The following is a 22,081-nucleotide window of genomic DNA, read 5'->3' on the forward strand; positions in this document are numbered from 1 at the left end:
ACAAGGGCTGTTTAGAAATTAAAGCAATTTAAAATGTGAGATAAAACCTGTAGACATGTCTGGATAGCATAGTGGGAGGCACTGCAATGGAAAGGTCAAATGCATTTGACTTGACCCTCCAGTTGCTGTGTGATAAAATGAATCAAAAGCATGTTTTTCATTGTTTGAGCAGACAGTCAAAATACATTCTTACACAACTAATTATTGAATAAGCAGTTAAGTTTACAAAATCATAACTAGAGACAATGATAACATTGATAACAATGTCATGGCACAAATAAGATTTCAAATCAAGCTGTTTATTACGTTTATCATGATCATCATTTGTGACAATCTTTATTTTTTCAGCCTGCCCTCCAACACAAACACACTTACCTCATTTCATAACTCCAAGCCAATTCACTGTAAAACATAATTCAGGCAAACCTGTTTGAGGTGTAACAGCAATATTTTACCCGCTTACAACCTAGTAATTTTGGGGAGGAACAAATGAAAAGCTCCTTTTTATTTAAACAGAACAAATGAAACATTCTGTATCATACAAACATCTCAGTGAATCTAGCTACATCTGAAATGCCATTGTCACAAAAAGTATTGCTTTTTTATTTTGATGCTACCGTTAAATATTAAAGGGTTCTTATGTAAGTCTCAAAAGGGTAGTTGTGTAAAAAAAAAAAAAGCCAAACATACAGACAGTTGATTTCAAGACTGCCTGAACCTTCTGCAACTTAAATCTAAAATTAACTCTTAATTGTCATTCATCTAAACTCCAGAAGACAGTTGTGCATCCAATTGAACAATTATGATTTCTAGAAATTCAAGTATTCCGGGAATCCAGGTTTCCACCATCTGGGTATCAACAAGAGGCTAATGGATGAAACGCACTGCACTGTCAAATACGGATGACATACTTTACATTCTCATTGTGATTTAAATAGACACCACATCACTGTTAGATCAACATTCACGTTGTGACAGAACATTTTGACAGTAATGCAAGAACATTTTCTTTTTCTTAATCAAATGTGTTTTAAATTACTTGCAGTACAGTTGCAACATCTATGTGACCTGCTAAAGGATAAATGAGAGAGCATGTCTTCATGCTGTAGGCTTATATGGTAGGACTAAGCGTGTGCATTTCTGCTTCCAAAGTGTATTTGCAGATTATATTTGAAGCTTGACAGCATAACACAAGTAGGAAGATTTCCGTTTGTACACATTTTCCAATTATTAAACATTCACATGTGTATGCTGCAATGAACTCACTACTAAGACGTCTCACGAGGATCCACAGTTACCAGGAGATGGATGCATCTTGGCACACTAAGCAGTCTCATCTACGACTGGCCTATTTATTCACATGACACTTCAGCCAATCAAAGACGAGCACAGAGGCTACGATGGAGGGCAACATGCTGTACCATTATTTATGTCTGTGAGGTGCTCTTCTGTGTCAAGCTCTTCATGAGGCAAATCGGTGATATGATGTACAAATAAACAATAAATACAAAATACATAGAGTGAACAAAAAGTGATTACAGCACCTCACAAAAGCAAGATTTAGTGTTGTAGTTTCAACTGAGGAAACATCTCCACAAGCTTTTACTTGTTTTCTGATAAGCTACTGGGACTTGCAGAAAGAAAATACTCTCAATGAAGCTGCAAGAAAATAGCTTAATATGATTATATTCCTTGCAATAATAATGGAATCCATTAGTTCTATCAAAGATCCATTTCATAAGAATAGTAGATGCAGTGAGGGAAATTTAGAAAACAAACAAACAAACAAAACTACAACGAACAATTAAAAAAAATAGTTACAATGAAATGTCTCAAGAAGCTGAATTTCCTGAAAGTTAATGAGGTTCCTCTTTTTTTTTTGTCTTGAAATAAAACTTTTTTTTGACTTGTGGGACACAGCTGTATGTTGGTTATGTGTATAGATTAATAACATTCCTCTTGATGAACTGAACTGTTGTGTTCGCTTCATGATCTTTGGAAGACTTTCCAATAGTCTTGGCTTTTGAGAGCATGTCTTTTGCTCCATGACTAGAGGAGGTGCAGTTTATTGAAGGTTCTTCTTTTGTTGTGCATCCCCTTAAATTTTTACAAACACTCTCTTGCTGTTTCTTTATTGCATAGATAAGTTTATATTAACATCAATCATTGTTTGGTTAATTTATGCATCAGTCTTAAAATGAACCAACTGACCATTCTCTAAGTGCTGCCTTAAAAACTTTACTGACCAATCCCACTTAGCAACTGTTGCCATTCGTTGTTTTCCCAGACAAGCTTTTACACTTTTAATGAAAGTCTCCAGTGGATCTGAGAGATTGGATACTTTTATATGAAATTTTACAGATATTATGGTAAAACATTATTGCCAGGTCACTTAAAATAGTGGCACAAAGTACACAGAGTTGATACAAGCTTTATTTTTATATTTTTCTGATCTTTAACCAAATACGTATCAATTCATCTTTTAAAAATTATGTCTTTTCAGTTCTCCGTGGTCAGCATTCTCATCGGTTTTCACCTTTGTTTTTTTACTCATTAATTATATACATGCATTATAATGTAAAATTCACTATGTATATGCCTAGTTCGTTCCTATGGTATATTCTGTAAAGTTTGTCTGAGTTAGCAACAGTGACCAAGGGGAGTGGAGCTCAATTCACATTCTATTTGGCCATGACTTTTCTAGTAGTCTTTTTTTTTCCTTCTACCTCAATGCGCTTCTTGTTGGGGGCTCTTCAGGAAATGTCCTCACCTGAATGGCAACTCTCCTCTCCATGCACAATCAACACAGGGAAAAAAAAGGCATCCTGATATGTAGGAGGTCTGTCTCCTTCCCTTGCTTCCTCTTCTTCTGCATTCTCCTGTTGCTCTCTTTCCTCCCTGTCTCTCTCACCTTCTTCTTCTCTTTCTACCACATTTGGCACCTCCTCATCCTCATCCCCCTCTCCCCCCAGCACTCTTCTGCTTTCTTCGTCTTGTCTAGCTCCCAAACCTAAGAAACCCCCTCCCCCACTTGCCTCTTCTCCTCTTGTCGCAAGTCCTCCACCGACACTTCGGGAGTGGAAAAGGGACGACGGCCGAGGAGTCTGGAGACGCCCCAATGAGAAGCCACTCCTGCTCAGAACCAGCCGTCCCGGGCCTCTAGGACCACCTCCTGATCCACTTGCTCTCATCCCAGCCATGGTTCCACTCAGCAGGGCAGCAGTTGGGCCTCTCAGCCGGGACGGCAAGGAAGCACTGCTTGTGGTGCGCCGACAACGAGGACAGTTCTGGAGCAAGTACACAGAAGCGAAGCCCATTGGAAGAGTCGGGCCAACCGCTGTTGAGTTAGTTCCCTGCCCGGCTGGAGGAGTGTTGGTACCTTGGTTACCCCCCGAACCGGGATCCATCAACAGGGCCTCAGAGTAGCTAGGCACCATTTGCTGGTTGCAGCGAATGTGCCACTCCAGCTCAGTCATGTCCACCGTATTAACACGTGAAATGGCACGATAGCTTGATCCGGTCCCAGGTCCGTTTCCATTCTCGTTGCCCCCACCATTCTCAGTTACGTCACCCCTACTGTTATCATCAGCATCGCCAAACAGTTTCTCTACATGGTAGTGCACATACGCAGTGCGATACTCAGCAACGACCCGAAGCAGCCAGGACAAGAGCAGAGCCGAGGCCAGCCAGAAAACTTTACGCCTGGCGTACCAGGGCTGTCTGGCCGGGTCCGGGAAAGCAAGGATGTGCTCACGGAAGTCCACGTTCTTCAAATGCATTCCCTCCCGTGCCTCCATGTAATCATCAAGCCCTTCGTTTTCACCGAAAAAACGTGCACGTTGGGTGAGGTAGGCAGCCTCTGCTCGGGCACTGGTGAAACTAAAGCATTTGTTGAAGCGGAGCCGTACCGCTGGGTAATCCATTAGGCCTCTAAGCTCCTTCGAAACATCTTTGACGCCATACCTCGCATAGTCAAACTCTGAGCTCGCGGCATGCGTGTTTACACGCTCATGATACACTTGCGTAGTGGTATAGGCGTCCCCGTTGCGGTAGCGTGTTACCTGTCTTGTCCGCCGAACGTAGTGGTAACTGATGGCCTTCCACCAGATGCACGGCGTTCCTTGCTGCAGCCTTTGCACACGCTCATAAACCTCTGCAACCTCTGCTTGAGCCAACATGGCCGTCTTGGAGTAGCAGTGCCAGCATTCCACCAGGTAGACCAGGTATAGCATTGCCAGGAAAGCGAGAGGAATATAAATGTAGCCGCTGGAACAGGGACTATCCAGATCCACTTCTAGGGGGATGTAGACATCGGAGCTTGCTGAGGTCGTAGAGGGGTCTCCAGGCTCCACAACTGCAGCCTCGGGCTCTGTCGGAGATAGCACTGGAACTTTGCACAGCTTGCACCAGGCTAGTGTGCCAAAACAGCCGAACATGAGCATAGTGAGGAGAAGACACTTCCAGTGAGACTCTCGACACAGAGAGGCAACCAAGGACTGCTTCACTGGATGCTGCTGCAGAGAGGTGAGGGCAGAGAGAATATGTCAGAGTGAGCATATGGACAATAGATTATAATAATTAAGACACATATTTAGGATTTTATTGCCTGGAGAAAAACAGATATAAAATTATATTTGCAAATTACCTGTATGGTTAAATTACAAAACGCACTTAGTCTGGCCCGAAATAAATTTCATGCACATTAGGTTGAAAAACATAGGCTTAATTACCTTACACCAACCATGAGATTCCAAACAAGCACTTTTTAGTGCAATTGTCAGAAAAGGTATGCTAACACTTGTGGAGAAGTACTTTCTGAGAAACTTTCTGCTGTTTTATTTCAGAACATTTTTTTTTACCCTAATGGATAACATTATGCAAATTCTAATTATCAACTGTGTTCTGATTTCTTAAGCATTGTCAGTCTATAAACAACAGTGTTGGTTGCAATTCATTCCTTCTCTCATGCATCAAAAAGTTCGGCCACGACAAAGAGAATCCTTCACAGTCTGATTTCACAGCAACATTATTTCAAACGCTTAGAAAAATAATCTTATAAGTACTTCAAATCTTGTATTGTAATCTAAGGTATTATTGTAAATATTTAATACTTAGAAAAAGAATGAGGAATGTTGAATGATCTGTGTATATAAGGGATGCATGTGAAGTTTTTGAAAGAAAAAAAAAAAACAGTAAATCTTGTCCATGATAAGACATTTAAAAAATAAAAAATAAAACTGCACATTCTAGATTTGAAATGCGCATTTGCACTCGCTCAAACACTCTTTATAATAATCTCTCTTCCATAGCCCCTTTTCTTTCACTCTTTTTCTATTAACCAAACCACAAATTCAGAAGTTAACATTGGAGTGGAAGTAGAAAGAGGATTGTGGCCTTTGAATGACTGCTGTAGCTACTTGAATCTTAAGATTCTGTATTTGTGGTTTGGTTAATTGAAAATGACTGAAAGAAAGTGGGCTATGCAAGAGAGAGGAACATAATGCAGAGAAAGATGTTGGTTATAGAAGGAATATGATACATCTTTACAGTCAGAGAGATAAGTACTATATAATTGGCAGGAGAAGCGATATGTCAAAGCCAGATACTCTCTCAGCATCCTTCATTTGACTTCAGTCTTTCATCATCCTTCAGCAGCCTGTGCCACATTAATGCCATACTAAAATGTACAGAAATAGCACACTATCTGTTGTAGTGTATTACTGCTGCCAACCAAATTAATTTAAAACTGCATTTCTTATATGGCTCACAACTTTCTTCCCTTCAAGCTGTCTCCATTTCTATTGATCTTCATGTAACAAGAGACAGGAGGTTAACTCAGCACCAATGAATGAATAGAGAAGAGAGAGAGAGAGAGAGAGAGAGAGAGAGAGAGAGAGAAATGTTGTAGTTTGTTAATATGGAGGGCCTGGAGGTCAGTGCTGACTCTGGTCTTGAGCATTGTCACAGTTTTGTTGACCTAACCGAAGTCATTATCTGCCTTAAAATAACACAGACCTCCTTTGATCAGATACTGTACCAGTGAGAGGACATCTATCAGACGGAAGAACTTGATAAATGTAAAAAGGAAAGAGCTAAGCACAGTGGCAGACAAAATGAGAAAGAGACGTTGCCAAGAAGGCTGGTAGTAAAACAACAGCCCCAGGGGAAAAGCTCTGCCAAGACCTGAGGGTAAAGACCTGTGTGGGGAATATATCACTTTATCATAGTCGTTGCATGTTCTATGGGTAACACGCTTTCTTTAGTAGCATTCTAATTAATAAACTCAGAAGAGAAATAAAACTAAAATGTGAATTACCAATTTAATGCATCTGTGGAGATAACATACTTGGGAAATATTATGATTTTACACCCCCAAGCAGGGATTCACACTGACACTGCCATGCTACTACCATGGTTTTCTTTGAAGTACCTTACAATACCATGCAAACTGTTATGTGTACATCATTCAGTACCAGTACCACTATATTAGCATATTGATACCATCAGTGTACCACTACAGTTCTTTTTGTGCAATTATATTTTGTGCCAATACAACCTCTTTTTTCAAAAGAAAAAAGATAGCCAGACCGAGGACAGAAAAATCTGGGGAAACAACAAACTGCAGTGCAGAGATAAAACATATGGTTAACAAGGAATATGCTGCAGAATGTTTGCTGTGGAGAAACATGCAATATTATTAAACTGGTCTCAATATTTACCACTAAAACAATTATGAGACTAAAATACTGGTAACAGTATAGCTTGATTATGTCATATGGCAAGCGGTTTACATGGCTTGTGATATTTATTTCTTATAATCAGCTAGTACTTATGTTACTACAGGTGCGTCTCAAAAAATGTGTAACTTATTTCAAAAAGTGAAACTTTCATATATATTTTACATTCATAACATGTAAAGTAAGACATTTCAAAAGTTTTTTGTTTTAATTTTGATGATTAGAGCTTACAGCTCATGAAAGTCAAAATCCAGTATCTCAATATATTAGAATATTTATATTCGAGTTTCATTAAACGTCCATCTCTACAGTATAAATTCCGGGTATCTCTTGTTCTTTGAAACCACAATAATGCAGAAGACTGCTGACTTGGCAATGGTCCAGAAGACAATCATTGACACCCTCCACAAAGAGGGTAAGTCACAGAGGGTCATTACTGAAAGGTGTGGCTGTTCACAGAGTGCTGTATCAAAGCATATTAAATGCAAAGTTGACTGGAAGGAAGAAATTGGGTAGGAAAAGGTGCACAAGCAACAGGGATGACCGCAAGCTTGAGAATACTGTCAAGCAAAGCTGATTCAAACACTTGGGAGAGTTTCTCAAGGAGTGAACTGAAGCTGGAGTCAGTGCATCAAGAGTCACCACGCTCAGACATCTTCAGGAAAAGGGCTACCAAGCCACTTCTGAAACAGAAACAACATCAGAAGCATCTTACCTAAGGAGAAAAAACTGGACTGTTGCTCAGTGGTTAAAAGTCCTCTTTTCAGATCAATTTAAATTTTGCATTTCATTTGGAAATCAATGTCTAGAGTCTGGAGGAAGACTGGAGAGGCACAGAATCCAAGCTGCTTGAAGTCCAGTGTGAAGTTTCCGAAGTCAGTGATGATTTGGGGTGCTGTGACGTCTGCTGGTGTTGGTCTATTGTGTTTTATCAAGTCCAAAGTCAATGCAGCCATATACCAGGAGATTTTGGAGCACTTTATGCTTCCATCTGCTGACAAGCTTTATGGAGATGCTGATTTGGGAGTTCAGTCCCAACCAATCTGTTTGTAGTTATCAAGTGCCATTTCAGATCCTAATTAGTTGGTTCAGGTATGTTTGATCAGGGGTGGAGCTGAACTTTTCAGGAAGGTAGATCTACAAGAACAGGATTGGGCACCCCTGACCTAAACCACACACACACACACACACACACACATGGCCTATATTCTAATTGTATTCTTTTGCTATTAGCAACTTACTTGGGTATTAGTACTTTGTCAGTATCCAGTAACCATTAAAACACTTAAGTATCGGGTCCAGTATTCTTAGTAGCAATTGCTAAAAAAAAAAAAAAAATTATATATATATATATATATATATATATATATATATATTAGTGTAGTTCTATTGTTGCTAACATTTATAATCTAATTGTCAAGATTTTTTATTAAGTTATAACTGAGCCATTCTGACTAGTCATGATACATATACAAGTAAACATGTAAAATAAGAAATGCTACTAGTAACAAATGGGAGAGATTTGTCTTATAAAAGGTACTAGGTCTAACTATCTAAAAAGTATTAGTAGAACTACAATAAATACTCGTCACTAATAAGTATAAGTAGTAGTACCTAATAGTTACTATTGAAACTTGTACAGATACAACTGTATTCGCTAATGGATTGTTTACCAATTAATTTTAATTGTCAGTAACAAATGTTAAAATGGCTTGCCATATCAGTCGTGACCGTCTTCGTGTGCTCAACACTAATTCTGACCGTACTACAGAATACCAGCTAACCTGTATTTGTAAACACAAAAATATACCATTTATTTGGGATTTGGAGAATTTACACGCCCTCGTCTCACCTCCTCTCTCCCACCTCCGTTGAGAATGGGCTCCTCTCCATCTGCCGTCGCCTCCTGCATCTTTCCTCCGTCCCTCTAGCCCCACGGAGGCACCCTGGGGATGGCTTCAGGATGTGGCGGCCGGTCCTCGGGTAAGTCACCCCATCCGCCGCTGGTCCCGATACGTTTGCTCGAGAGCGGCAGCCTGGGCGAAGTCGCATGAACAACGCCACAGTACCCACCCGCACTCTCCGTCTCCTCCTTGCCCTTCACACATCAAGTGCATGCATATCTTCTCAAATAGTCTCTCGGTTCTGAACATCTCACCACCAGCTTCATCACCTTCACTGTGGTGAGGATGATGAGGTTGTTGTTATGGCTGTAAGTCCAGAAACATGGATGATAGGAAGAGAATGCATCGAGGATTTTATAACGCACGCGCCTGTCTAAATGCTGGATGCGGGCAGCAAAACGTCAAAAAACATTTCCACGAAAGCAAGCAGCGTTGATCAAAGGCGCCCTACTTGTTTTTGTCGTTATGCGTTTCTCCTTGAGGGAGATTCAGAGGACGTCAGCGGAGTCCCCCTCCAATCTCCTGTAAGGTAGAGCAGCTGTTACCTCAACACTCCTTTCTTAACACTGATGTCACCCACCTGCCCCATACAGCTTGTCCCGATACATCGCACCAATGCCCCCTTGCAGTTCTTTCCCTCATTTTAATGCACATTTTGCCTTTTTAGAAATATTACGCTTCAGTGATTAACGCTAAGGCACAGCAAGTTTGCAGTTTCTGTGTTGAAGCATAGAATTGAACTGCAATACTCCAGAGGGGCGAGAGAAACAGACAGACAGCAAAACTATAAAAAAAATTATATCTTTATTACTTTAGACATTATTTGAGAGTCAACAAATGTACAAAATAAAAATGCAATGATTAAAGCGAAGTGCAACAACACATTTGTGTTTGTAATAAGATGAAAGCCTATGACAGAGGTCCACGTGTACAGTAGAGCTGATATATAGTGCGACTCAAGGCCGGTCCAATATTCCTGCAATAAAACATATATATACATCATAATATAGCAACTAAAAAAAATTAATCTGAATTATAGGCTAAACAACGAATGCATTTAGTTTATATAAAAAATTATATTGTGAAATATTATTACTATTTAAAATAATATTTGAAAATTTTACTACATTTTAAAATATAATTTATTCCTGTGATGCAAAGCTGAATTTTCAGCTTCATTACTCTAGTCTTCAGTGTCACATGATCCTTCAGAAATCATTCTAATATGCTGATTTGGTGCTCAATATGTCTTGTTGCTATCAGTGTTGAATAAAGTTGTGCTGCTTAATATTTTTGTGGAAATCACAATACAGTATTTTCAAGATTCACTGATGAATAGAAAGTTCAGAGAAGCAGGATTTATTTAAAATAAAATGTAGGTCTTTACTGTCACTTGGTTAATTTATTGCATCCTTGCTGAATAGCAATATAGATTTCTTTATATTTTCTTGATATTCTTTATATAGCTAACCTTAGCAGATGAGCAAGCAAAGCCATTACATTAATTTTAAACACATACTCAAATACATGCAGACAGACAGACAGAGTATAAACAAATCTGTACAAACAAAACAAACCTTTGGAGTTTTCCATATTTGATGGATGAAAGAAGTTTCTCTTTATCTGTTTCATTGGAGTACTGATCATATGCTTGCAATAAACTAGAGAATAAATAATACATTATTAAAAAAAATACAAAATAATAATAAATCAAGCAAAGCCAATAGCCTTTTCCAAACAATTGGGTGAACCAAGAGGTAAAATGACATGACCTTGACATGTTGTCATCCATTTATGTTACCAAGCAATTGTTATGGAATACAGTCATTTTAATTTCATACAGTGACTAAATGTCTGGGATAGTAGAATATAAATGAGTGATTTAATGAGTGAGTGTTTCTGCAATAGTAGAGAGTGAGTCACACCTGCTGACTGTGCTGTAGTGTTCAAGAACAGCGGCTGCTTTATCACCAGAGACTCCACTGATCTGCATAAGCTGCCGTGCAAATACTTCCCGAACTGTCTGGCACTGTTATGAGTCAGAGATCTTGATTAGAAATAATAGTAGGATTTATGATGAAAAATACACTTTTCCACAGGAAAGCATGATATATAACCGTACAACAAAGGTCACCAGCAGGGGGAAAAAAAGAAAATAAATATATACATACATATACAATAATAAATATACACACACACACACACACATACATAATATTTTTTATTTTAGTACAGATTTTTAAATGTTGCCATTTATCATATCAGCAATAATTATTTTCATGTTATCAGCAAATCATATTGGGCATAATTTTAATATCAGTGCAAAGCAAGTTTCTCAAATGCTCATTGATTTGTTGACATTACCTTGTTCTTAATAGCCCCATAGTTAAATTCTGTGAAGGCCATGAGAGAACATGAGAGGTTTGCCATTTGCTCACTCTTATCTTCTCCATCAACCTCCAGTTCTCTGGAGTGACAGAATAAAGTGCAATTCTGAGGATACAAAAAAGCCAGAAAGTCTCAACGGAAATAAAGCACAAAAAAATCCTGACATAAATTAGGGAATACTAGAATATAATAGGGAAGATGTGATTTACACATACTGCACTGATTTGGCTTTGAAACAAACCTGGTAGAGTTTCTGGAGGTATCTGGTCATGATGGTGAGGTAAGCAGCAGACTCTTTCACATCCTGTACGCGCTTCACAAAGAAGCCATCAACCACCTATGAATTACACACTCATACAATCACATCATCATCGTCATCCACTATTGCATGATGGTCTTTATGGCCTGCTTTATACCCGTGTATTGATTATAGCCTGTTGTAATGTACTCTCAGGTATACTGAGATGAGCCGCCACTGATCCACACTCCTCCACTAGATAAATGGGCTTACGCAGACCACACCTCTTCAGTCGAAACTAAGGACAAGAATTCAACAGAAGAAAATAAACGGAAAAATTATACATCACAAATGAAGTCATAAATCTTTTCATTATATCCAGAAAGCAGATAAACAGAGCAGGATTCAAGGGTTATTTTCATTACTTTTTGTGTGTATGTCATGGTTCAAACCTTCTGTTCTCTGAAGCGTCCATCTATGATGCTTCCACACAGATCATCCATCCTCTTCCTCTCAATTATGTAATCAAGCACCAGCTCTTTTCCCACAGGTGGACGCAGCTGCCCTGAAGGAGGACACAGTTTTTATTTTGAATTTGTACATGTGGAACCATTATAATAAAAAGAAAAGTTAATGGATTTAATTTATTAAAACAGTGGTTCTAAACAATAAGGCCTCTGCAATCTTCCAGGGGGCACCAATAAGTCTTAAAATTATTTAAAGGAATAGTTCAACCACAAATTAAAATTGTCTGAAAATTTAACCACCCTTGGCCTTCTAAGAGGTAAATGAGTTAAATTCATCATCAGAACAGATTTGGAGAAATTTAGCATTACATCACTTGTTCTCCAGTGGATCCTCTGCAGCGAATGGGTGCCGTCAGAATAAGAGTCCAAACAGCTGATATAAACATCACAAAAATCCAATTTGTTCCAATGAAGAAACAAACTCATCTCGGATGGCCTGAGGGTGAGTAAATTTTTAGCAAATTTTAATTTTGGGGATTAACTATTTATTTAAATCTTTATATTAATATGTTATACATGATATATTGACATAATCTAGCATTTAAAATGTAAAAAACCCCAAAACAAATAAAAATAAAGATGTACAATATTAAACTGATATGATATGACAATGTTTTAGATGATTTGCTTTTATTGTAACAGAAGTACATAACAGCTGAGATAGAAGGGCATTCAAATATTGTCTTGGACAAATGGGGGGCTTGAACTCCCCAAAGGTTTACAACAACTTACAAATTTGTCCCAAGTAAACTGTTTTAAAAACCAATTTTTTTCTAAGAGCAACACTGCCATCTGCTGGTTAGTAACTAGTCTGGCATCTCAGTAAAACGGGAAAAATTGCTAGTCGACTTACCAGGAACAGGTGTCACTTTCTCACGTGCCACCCAAAGAAAGTCGCCCACATTCAGTTTCCTAACATCAAAGGTCACACCATTCCTTTGCAATTCTTTAACCAATTCTTGTTTGCGACCACTGCTTCCCCTGTCGAGTTCAAAATACAACTGAATAATAAAAGTTCTACAAACTATTTTCTGTTTTATAAAATACTATGCATTAAAATAACTTGAAATTAAATTATATTGTTATTATTAAAAGTGAAATTGTACCACACATATAATCTTTTTCCTCTTACCCTGTTGTTTCAATGAAGTCGACACACAACACAATGTCATAAGAGCCAGGTGGAAGATGCCAACCCATCGCTGTTCTCCCCATCTCTAAGGTCTGGGATTTTCCTGTGGCGTCTGATTCAGAGAAGTGACCTCTGGCCTGGTTTACAGAAAGAGATGTGGCAGGCCTTTCTGAAGACTTGCTGGACCTATTGGTGGATGATACAGTTAATATGCCACTACGGCGCTGCTCCATACCCTCCCAACATGCAAAACATTTTACACGTCACATCATTGCAGTTATGTAAAAGCCAACCAGCTACTACTCACCAACTCTCTTTCTCTTCCTGCTCCTCCTCATCCACCTCCTCTAAAGTCAGGTCTACAACATCTGGTCCATCCCGAGTGTCCTCTTCTTCACTCGTTTGCTCCATATGTTCTTTAGCCATCCCGGTCTCTTCTGAATCCAGCTTCTCGGCTAGAACCAGACCCTGATCAGTCAATGAATACCTAAAATAAAACAGAGAAAGATGAAGAGCAACTAGACTCACGCTAAAGCAGAAATCCAGGGCAGTGATTGCAGTTTAGATCTCACCTGGCAGGATTGTGCGTCTTCACCAGAAGATCTTTCTGAACGAGTGTGCTAACTGATGACCATGCAGTGTACTTGCTACCAAGATCAGGCTGTGTGTAGATGAAAACAGCATAGTTAGGGTACAAGCAGCGGTTATAGTGAGCAGTTCAGCAAGTCTTTTGTAGAAGTGTGTTTGTTTGCCTTACCACTGTGAAGGACTTATCACACAAGGGTTGTGCCTCAGTTTGCAATTCATTCCTAAACATAAAGCCTTTACTGCCAGGCATCTAGAAATAAATAATACACTTACATTTTATAGAGTGCATTTGTGCTTGCCTTCTTTTAGCAGCCTTAGTTTAAAAAACGTAGAGATGCAAATAAATGCTTGTTTACCTGTGAGTGTCTATACAAAGTGAGCAGTACAGCATAACCTCCAGACCTCTTCTGTGGTACATATTCTCTCTTTTTATTAGCTCCCTTCTCCTTTCTTACTTCTTTTTGTGTTTGCTTCTGCAAAACAAGTAATTTGTTTTCTAATATTAACTCTAACATGTAATAGCAACTTTTTTTTTAACCAACCATGCGTTTACTAAAGGTTCCTGAAGGTTCCTTCTGAGGTTCTTCCATCTGTCTGCTCCTATGGCAAGAAGCAGCCAAGTGGATTGGAGCATCAGAACCTTTCAGAAATACAACAGAGGACTGTAAACATGACACACTAACAGATTAAACAACCGTTTAAGATAAAGAAAGAGTGAGGACACTAAACATTTCAGAGAAAGTCAACGTCTGCACTACGCTAAAGTCCCTCACCTTTTTCCCGATAATGCTTCTGCAGCCGTTCGTCCAAAATCTTGCAGATCCCGTCGCCGAAATTTTGCAGGATCTTCGCCTCTTTTCCGTTTTTCAGCGGCAAGGGATATTTTTTCAAAGAGTTTATGGCCTGTTAAAAAGCACAGCATTCGCTAAGTTTAATCAGGTGTGGGGTTATTTACGTGTTTACAGTCAGTTAAATCCAATGTTCGAAACTAAATCCAACACAGTGGCTCACCTTCTGATACACATACTGCGTTTTCAAGCCTTTCTCTTTGGCGCTGTCACGCAACTCAATTAACCACTGCAAGAATAGAGGGTTTGGGCATGAAGGTACAGGGCGCTTCCGACCCAAACACACCTGATCCGTCGGCATATTTGCATCGAACATGCAATTTACATCCTAAAAAGTAAAAGATATTCATGTTGCATATATATTTGTAATGCAACTGCCTTAACCTCATTATATAAGAATGGACACATACTATGTAGCCTATGTATGTACATTAAAAACTAAATGAGCATTTAGTTATTTGCTTGCAACCGACATTCGGATTACACACTATGTCAGATCCTAGAGTGATCATCTTTAAAATGCATGTAAATTATTACTATTATTAGCTATATTATCTGCGGGGTTTTGGGATGCTATATTTACCTTTAGTTTAGCTGCCCACCGTTTCCCCGCTTGTGTATTGTAGCTGCGTCATTTCCGTCCAACGATACAAGAGTAGCGCCGCTCAAAGGGTTGATGGTGCATTTTAGTAAAACTCAAAACGCTGTGAAACATGACATTCTGCATGAGAATGCATGAGGACTAAACACACACAGTATGGTTGGATGATGTTTATATGAATGTTTTGCAGTAATATACAACTAGTAGTTAATTTCCCCAATTTGGGCTCGACTAATAAACACATTTAATCTCACTTCAGTTATGTTTGTTTTAAACTAGAAATTCTTGTAGTGTTACAGTTAGAAAGGGTGGTACAGAATACTGTTGCAAATAACGGTTCTAAAGGGATAGGCACCTTTGAGCCGTTAATGCCTGATGGCCCCACAATGAAACAGCCACTGAATTCCAAGAACAAGACCAAACAAGGATCTGGAATCCGCCAACATCCACCCACTGAATCTCTTTCTCTTCTGCTGTCATTCTCTCTTGCATGCAAATTCTAAAATGCTTTATTGGTCTAATCTGCCTCCATAACTGTTTGCATGCATGCAATCATGCATAAAACATACTTTATAACATCAATAATTAAGTTCTAAGTAGCTGGGTTTCTGATAGTATGTTCCTGAATCAATATCACACTTCTTTTTAAACCATCAACAAAAACACATTTATTGTGTAGGAGTGTTGTTATGGATTGCCACAGAGCCTACTTAATTTATCTACGGTGACAAGAAATTAAAATGTTATTACATATATAATGCCTTTGAATATAAAAAGTACAAAAAATAATAATGCAACCCAAAAAAAAAACACAGTATTACAAGTATTAAAGGTTGTTACATGTGAAAATAAATGTATAAAATCTAGCAAAAAACATACCCAGGAAAATATAAAAACTACACCAGGATAAATATAAATCTTTTATGATAAATTTATGCAAGTATACATTACATACAGTAGTAAATCAACAACACAAAATTAATTTCCTTTCAAAATCCCTTTTTCAGACATTCAGGGACTGCTGATATGTAACTATCAGCTGCCGCAGAGTTCATTTTAGTGTTGAAACACTGCTACATAAAATCATTGTCCCACACAGTAAAAATGGAACTATTTAGTATCACATTGATCTGTGTATTTCTCCTGAGTTGTTTCATCTCATCAATTTTAATAATAAAAATATTATTATGTAAACTGAAGTAGTGCATACTTATGCTGTAGACGTTATTGTCTGCTTTTGTGTGTTTCACGGGGAAAAGTACAGCCTGATTCTGCAGCAAAAGTGTAAACTGAATCTCAGCGTACTGGCATTAAAACAGCATTTTGCATGACTTCACTTTCCCTTTTTAAATTCCCTCATATCTGTTTTCTGAATGAAACAAATCATCAGAATGCACATTAATCACATCCCTTTATATATGTATATATAAAAAAAATTTTTTTTTTTAGGAAACATCCCTTTCTCTACATCCCACCTGACTCTACAGTGTCATCATCGCTATTATGAGAGAGAGGGGAACCAGGTTGGGAGGTGTCATCACTGGTAGCGCTCATCATTGGTGACTGTCTTCGTGCCCCCTTGGCCCGCAGGAGGACACTGTTTGGATGTTCAGTGTGGAGGTGGCGCAGCAATGCATCCTGGGTAGAAGCTGTATGGCCGCACTCTTCACAGACGTACAGCTTGTTGCGGCGCTCCTTGTAAGCGTACTGCTGCAGGACACCATGAATCTTCTTCATGTGGGACTCCAGAGAGCAGCGCTGAGTGAAAGCTTTCTCACAGAGATTGCACTTGTACGGACGAACACCTACAGGAGGAACAGAAGAATATTCTTGTTTGGAAAAAGGTGGGAGTTTTGCCTGTTGGTATAACATAGCAATTTTTTTAAAAGAAAAAAAAAATTACTTTTATTCAGCAAGAATTTATTAAATTGATCAAAAGTAACAATAAAGACATTTATATTGTTACAGAAGATTTATATTTCAAATAAATGCTGTTCTTTTGAATTTTCTATTCATTAAAGAACGCTAAAAATAAATATGGATCATGATTTCAGGTTTCAGTATTGATACTAAAAACTATTGATACCAATGATAATTTTTTAATAATTTGTGTACCAAATCAGCATATTAGAATTATTTCTGAAGGATCATGTAATGGCTGCTTAAAATTAAGCTTCGCATCACAGGAATAAAATCCATTTTTAAATATATTCAAATAGAAAACAGTTATTTTAGACACTAATAATATTTCACAACATTACTGTTTTTACTGTATTTTTAATCAAATGCAGCTTTGGTCTTGTTTCAAAAACCATTTACAAATCTTAATTATTCCAAGCGTTGTTTTTTTTTACCTTTCGTCTATCTATACATCCAAAAATTAATCATTTTTGGACCTCAGTGTTTTCAATCTTCCAGTGAAATTGCAGTGAAAATCTCAGAATCCAATCAGCACCCAATTATTTGTGGCTACTTCCGTTTCCATCAGATGAAGTTATTACCTGTGTGTGTGCGGACGTGCCTCTTGAGATCGAAGGTGTCATTAAAGCCCTTTCCGCAAAAGTCGCACAGGTGTCTCTTCTGCTCGCTGTGACATTTCAGGTGTCTGTTTAGCATGCGCTGGAACTGGAAAACTTTTTGACACACCTGGCAAACATAAGTACCACCACTCGACTGCACTGAAGGCGACTTAGCGGCAGGAGGGGAGCAAGGTGTCGCTATAGAAGCAGGTGGACTTGTAGTTAGGCTAGGAACAATAGGTGGAACCTCTTTAGGAAGCTCACCTGTGGTAACCTGCAGCGAGATAACAAACAAAGACGAAATTAGTAGTAGTGTAAACATTCAGACTAGTAAAGTGATATGAGTATAGCCCACACACACACACACAAGCAATTTGCAAATCAATTATGTCCAACGGTGGCACAATGGCTCCGCAGCTGAATACGAGCTTATTGCTGCCGTAACTAGACCTTAGATCAACATAGTAAAAGAAGCCTCACCTTTATTTTAGTGCGCACGTACGTATTGTTGTGTGTGCTTCGGATGTGCTCGGTCTCTGGACTCTGGCCCAGAGCAGTGCACGATGGGAGCTCAGCCGCAGGAACCACTGCACCGGGGTCATTGGTGTACATATGGTTATATGTGTACATGCTGTGGTCCTTGCGAGTGGACAGGCACAGCGCCACCTCTGCCGGACTGGCTTCGGTCTCCTCTCGAAGAGCAGTGGGAGCCATGGAGACTGGAGGAAAAGAAAGACACGTTGGCTTCAGATTTTAGAAGTAAAAAATTCATTCATTGTGTTACCACAATATTTGCTTTGCATATCTGGCCCGAGTATTGTGTAAAGAAGACAAATGATGACAGGCGCAAGATGTGCAAATCTTTCCAGCATAACATCTTGGCTTTGTGAACAAGTGTGGATTACATCCTACATAGCTGAAGATGAAGGATGTGATTGCTAGACAATCAGAAACTGGGTGTGTATGTGGCTCTCGAGGCTAAGGGGGACAGTTGTGCCTCTGGGCCAGGTGTGTGAGAATGCAAGTGTGAGTGGGTGGGTTAGCTGGTGCGCATGAGTGTGTGAGCGTATTGTGCCGGGCTGAAGTCAAACCACTCCTGTTACTGCTTTACCAGTCAGACCAGCTGAGCTAGAGGCACAGGCTCGAGCTCCCTTTATACAAACCTCCATGCAACACAATACATCAGATGGATAATCAGCAAATGTTTGCCGGTAAACTATCATGTTCTTTGCTAAGAGGCTGTTCGATCATACCCTACACATCTACTGAAGAGATTATTAGGTCACAGGAGAGAGAGAGACAGACAACATTGGTTGCATGGAGATTTCAGATGATCAAAAACACTAATACTAGTGGCCTGAACAATGAATCTGTTGATTCTGGTGTGGCACAATCGACTGGGTTGCAAATTATAATGCAAATATCTGATGTGTGCAGTTCCTAACGGTAACATGCAACAATCTATATTTCATAACGACCATATAACCTAAGTTTAGACTTGAAACCAAATGACAGCTTAGTAGTTTCAGTGCCGAAAAGACCAGAATGTCTGCATGATTTAGAAACATGACTTATAGGATATATTGTTATATTTTATTCTTACTTTTTAACATAGACTACACGTAAAAACAGTTCATAGCAGTGATTGTTTCTTTTTGCCTTTGTCCTGATGTTTGCCAGCCCCTCCCTTCACAGACAGTCACACCACAAACAACATGAAGATGAACGGCAACCGAACGAATTTGATCTTAAATAGCACAGATTCGATTCCATTCAAATTTTATATAAACTATCGATTAGGCCATTTTTAATGAGTGACAGGGCATTTTAATTAAATGCATCAACTATTAAAATATATCTCTGATCTTATACGCAATATAAAGTCTGCAATAGCCTAATCCAATCAGTCATTCAAGCAATGTAAAGCAAGTTTGTAATTAATATAGATTTTCCAAATTATTATTATTATTATGTTTCTTTGTGTCACATACAAGGCAAAGTAGAACAACACAATTAAAAAGAATGAATGGGTTAAAACAAGAGTCATAAAATGGGTAGGCGACGTCGATAAATATATAACAATGCTTGTGCTCCGGGGTTTGTTCAGCTGATATCGAAAAGCGAGGTGAAAGGTACACTTGCTGTGTGTGTTTGCTAAGGGTGTAGTGGGAAAAGGAGCCCGTTATTTCCTTCACCGCTGTAAACATTAACCCAAAACTAAACTAGGACCACGATGCGTTAAAACGGATGCTGCATTGATTAGAAATAAGAAAGAAAAAGGCAAGTCGACTTTCATGTCAGGATTGCTGTAAGAAGCATATCAGAATCAATTTAAATCAACGATTAAAACTGCTTTATGAGTAGCCTAACTAGGCTAATCAAACAACTCAGTGATCGTTGTGGCAACGAATGGAACAGGTATAACAACCTCCTGACATACCTGCATGAATCAATGCTATAAATGTCTCTGTTTCAAGTTGGTTCAGTTTATGAATGGGCTGTTATGCAAATGCATTAAACTTTCACAAAACCCCGCAGGCTGAGTAACACAAAAAACATCTGAACGCATTCTTATTAAAATGCCAAATTTCTACACATTTCGTCTTTAAATGTTAACCTAATATTTAAAAATGTCACTACAGAGAAATATTTCAGATTATCTCATTGCGCCTGTAATATGAAGATCCATGTAGAGATTGAAGAAGGGGCTCATAATGAACAGATGAGTCTCCGTTAGGTGACCCGCAGTAATATAATCCTCCAAAAACAGTTATCAGTAGCCTAACTTTGTTGTAATACAAGTAGCCTAAATAGCCTATATCTAAAAGTGATTACAGTGATTAGTCTAATTCTAATAGATATCAACGTTCAGTAGAAAAGAAAGAAAAATGTATATGTGCTTTAATTTCAGAGCACTAAACGTTTTGTGTAGGCCACTGTTGCAATGAGTTTCATGCTATAAGGAAGAAAGTTGGGTCTGAAGGTCAACTAAAGGAGCAATAACGGCCCTCTTACACACAAACTCATTTTATAAAAGCATTTTTAGTTCAATCAAATACAAAGAAATTGGCACATTTATGTAACCGACGTTTTTTTTAATTTGGCTAGTGTAGGCTACTATAAAAGAAAGTTACGCAAAACACACACACACACAAAAAAGTAAAAACAAAATGCACAAAAAAGCTGTTAATAAGGTGTGTTAGGCTACTTAAACACCGCTTGCTTTCTGGGAATAATCTGTTGTGTTATTGAATGTGCCATCCATACCGTTATCCAGAGCTAAAAGGTGTTTGTTACTTTTGTACTCACCTGGAATATAAATGTCACCGCGTTCATGATCTGGTAGATCGCTCCAGTTTCTCTTGCCGGGTGAATTCCCCGTTTTCTTCACTAGGAAAGCTCGTGGCATGGTCTATTCCCGAGGTCCTTCCCCGCTATCTCAAAAAATTAAACGGTAGGCTTTTAAACACTGACCTACTTTTGGAAAAACTGCTCCACAATACAAAACAAGCGTAAAGTCCTTCTCAGATGGTGTTTCCAATTGCCTTTTCCTCAGTTCTTCCCTTCTACGCACACCTCTTGACTCAAACTTTGTGTACCTGTACAGGTTTCCGTGGAGTTTCCCACTACATTCACCCGCTTCTGCCGTCTTCCGCTACTCTGAATTCACTCGGCCCGGGAGGTTAAGACACGGCTAGGTGTCTTCGTCAAGGTGGGAGGTGATGTTTGTGGCAGGTAAATAGTCCAGACTGCTCAACCGACGGACTACAAAACGAATTTCAGTGGCTCATTAGAGCGCAGGTACACATTTCATGAGGAAACAGGTAACAATGCGCATGCGTCTGAATATAACGGTGACAACAAACCCGACCCAGTCCAGCCTCTGCGTCTTACCTGTCCAACCGGTTTTCTCTCTCTGTCTCCCCCTCCCCTGAACAATTCCGCTTCAAGGTGGCAGCGAAGTGAATGTAGAGGTAATGTTGCTAGGCGAGGCAAGATGTGACCAAAAACGAGCTAAACAGAAATCTTACACCGATTGTATACAGTTAAAGTTGCCTATTACATCATGTAAAAAAACCCTGAAAGACTGTGTAGCTTCCTCTTTGGTGTTTTCTCTCAAGTGCATATATGCATTTAAATATGGACGAAACAGCTCATATTTTTTTGTTTAGTGTAGAAACTAACTCAAATTTGTTTATTGTTCATTATACCTGGCATTAGATGACAGTTTCTGTGTGACTCAATTTTCATTTGCAACTGCATGCTCTTTGTTCCTCTGAAAATAAAACTTTTTAACAATGTTGCATTGAAAGGTCTGAGGCCTAGCCTAATCCCCCAGCATTTCACACCTTATTTATGAGGCAATTGATAGCCCACAGTTAAACTAACAAAAACACCTCAAATGTACACAAAACAGCGGTTCATCTTGATGCTAATGAAACTATTAAATACTCAGTTCCGGGGGTTTTGTGTTGGCATGCAAGTTTCTGAAGACCATGGCTGCAGTTTTGCAGTGTAGCCGAAATGTGTAGTATTTGCAAAAATGATCATGCTGTAGGCTACTTAGGCCTGCAGAGTGCTTGAATGATACAAAAAGCA

At 38.9% G+C, this 22,081-nt stretch overlaps 3 protein-coding genes across 5 annotated transcripts; all 3 read right to left on the reverse strand.

The window, feature by feature from the left end:
• Window positions 1–2,753: 2,753 nt before the first annotated feature.
• LOC306888229 (transmembrane protein 151B-like) lies at window positions 2,754–8,649 on the reverse strand (the record flags this gene model as incomplete). The annotated part of the gene is made up of 2 exons (XM_079446433.1): window positions 2,754–4,514; window positions 8,590–8,649. 2 exons carry the CDS (start codon window positions 8,647–8,649, stop codon window positions 2,754–2,756), a joined length of 1,821 nt encoding a protein of 606 aa, XP_079302559.1.
• A 778-nt stretch (window positions 8,650–9,427) lies between these two features.
• On the reverse strand, window positions 9,428–15,005 carry LOC306877139 (crossover junction endonuclease MUS81-like). Of its 2 annotated transcripts, none has more exons than XM_079428679.1 (17): window positions 14,946–15,005; window positions 14,526–14,690; window positions 14,288–14,417; window positions 14,057–14,154; window positions 13,871–13,987; window positions 13,684–13,764; window positions 13,499–13,587; window positions 13,234–13,413; window positions 12,927–13,112; window positions 12,648–12,775; window positions 11,720–11,832; window positions 11,446–11,565; window positions 11,271–11,366; window positions 11,006–11,134; window positions 10,567–10,670; window positions 10,219–10,302; window positions 9,428–9,617 (listed from the first exon to the last, which is right to left on the reverse strand). In XM_079428679.1, exons 2-17 carry the CDS (start codon window positions 14,676–14,678, stop codon window positions 9,551–9,553), a joined length of 1,875 nt encoding a protein of 624 aa, XP_079284805.1. In that variant the 5' UTR covers window positions 14,679–14,690; window positions 14,946–15,005; the 3' UTR covers window positions 9,428–9,550. The 2 variants fall into 2 exon arrangements, with proteins under 2 accessions (XP_079284805.1, XP_079284806.1); XM_079428680.1 differs by having other exon boundaries at window positions 11,239–11,366.
• Window positions 15,006–15,119: 114 nt separating this feature from the next.
• Window positions 15,120–21,326, reverse strand: LOC306880669 (putative transcription factor Ovo-like 1). 2 transcript variants are annotated; one of them, XM_079434362.1, is made up of 5 exons: window positions 21,082–21,266; window positions 20,792–20,916; window positions 17,963–18,201; window positions 17,465–17,756; window positions 15,611–16,768 (listed from the first exon to the last, which is right to left on the reverse strand). In XM_079434362.1, exons 2-5 carry the CDS (start codon window positions 20,889–20,891, stop codon window positions 16,428–16,430), a joined length of 972 nt encoding a protein of 323 aa, XP_079290488.1. In that variant the 5' UTR covers window positions 20,892–20,916; window positions 21,082–21,266; the 3' UTR covers window positions 15,611–16,427. The 2 variants fall into 2 exon arrangements, with proteins under 2 accessions (XP_079290487.1, XP_079290488.1); XM_079434361.1 differs by having other exon boundaries at window positions 15,120–16,768; window positions 20,792–21,326.
• Window positions 21,327–22,081: the final 755 nt, after the last annotated feature.

This window comes from Barbus barbus, assembly GCF_936440315.1.
Source record: "Barbus barbus genome assembly, chromosome: 2".
NCBI lineage: Eukaryota > Metazoa > Chordata > Actinopteri > Cypriniformes > Cyprinidae > Barbus > Barbus barbus.

Bases quoted from the DNA above. Each gene is read 5' to 3' on its own strand.
- LOC306877139 (XM_079428679.1), bottom strand. From the start codon at position 14,678: ATGTTCGATGCAAATATGCCGACGGATCAGGTGTGTTTGGGTCGGAAG. The intron at 13,988-14,056 runs GTTGGTTAAAAA...CTTGTTTTGCAG, and splicing joins GAACCTTTAGTAAACGCATG to AAGCAAACACAAAAAGAAGT. The intron at 11,566-11,719 runs GTTTGAACCATG...TCTTGTCCTTAG, and splicing joins GACGCTTCAGAGAACAGAAG to TTTCGACTGAAGAGGTGTGG.
- LOC306880669 (XM_079434361.1), bottom strand. From the start codon at position 20,891: ATGCCACGAGCTTTCCTAGTGAAGAAAACGGGGAATTCACCCGGCAAG. The intron at 18,202-20,791 runs GTGAGTACAAAA...CTTTTCCTCCAG, and splicing joins CGGTGACATTTATATTCCAG to TCTCCATGGCTCCCACTGCT. The intron at 17,757-17,962 runs GTGAGGCTTCTT...ATCTCGCTGCAG, and splicing joins ACGTGCGCACTAAAATAAAG to GTTACCACAGGTGAGCTTCC.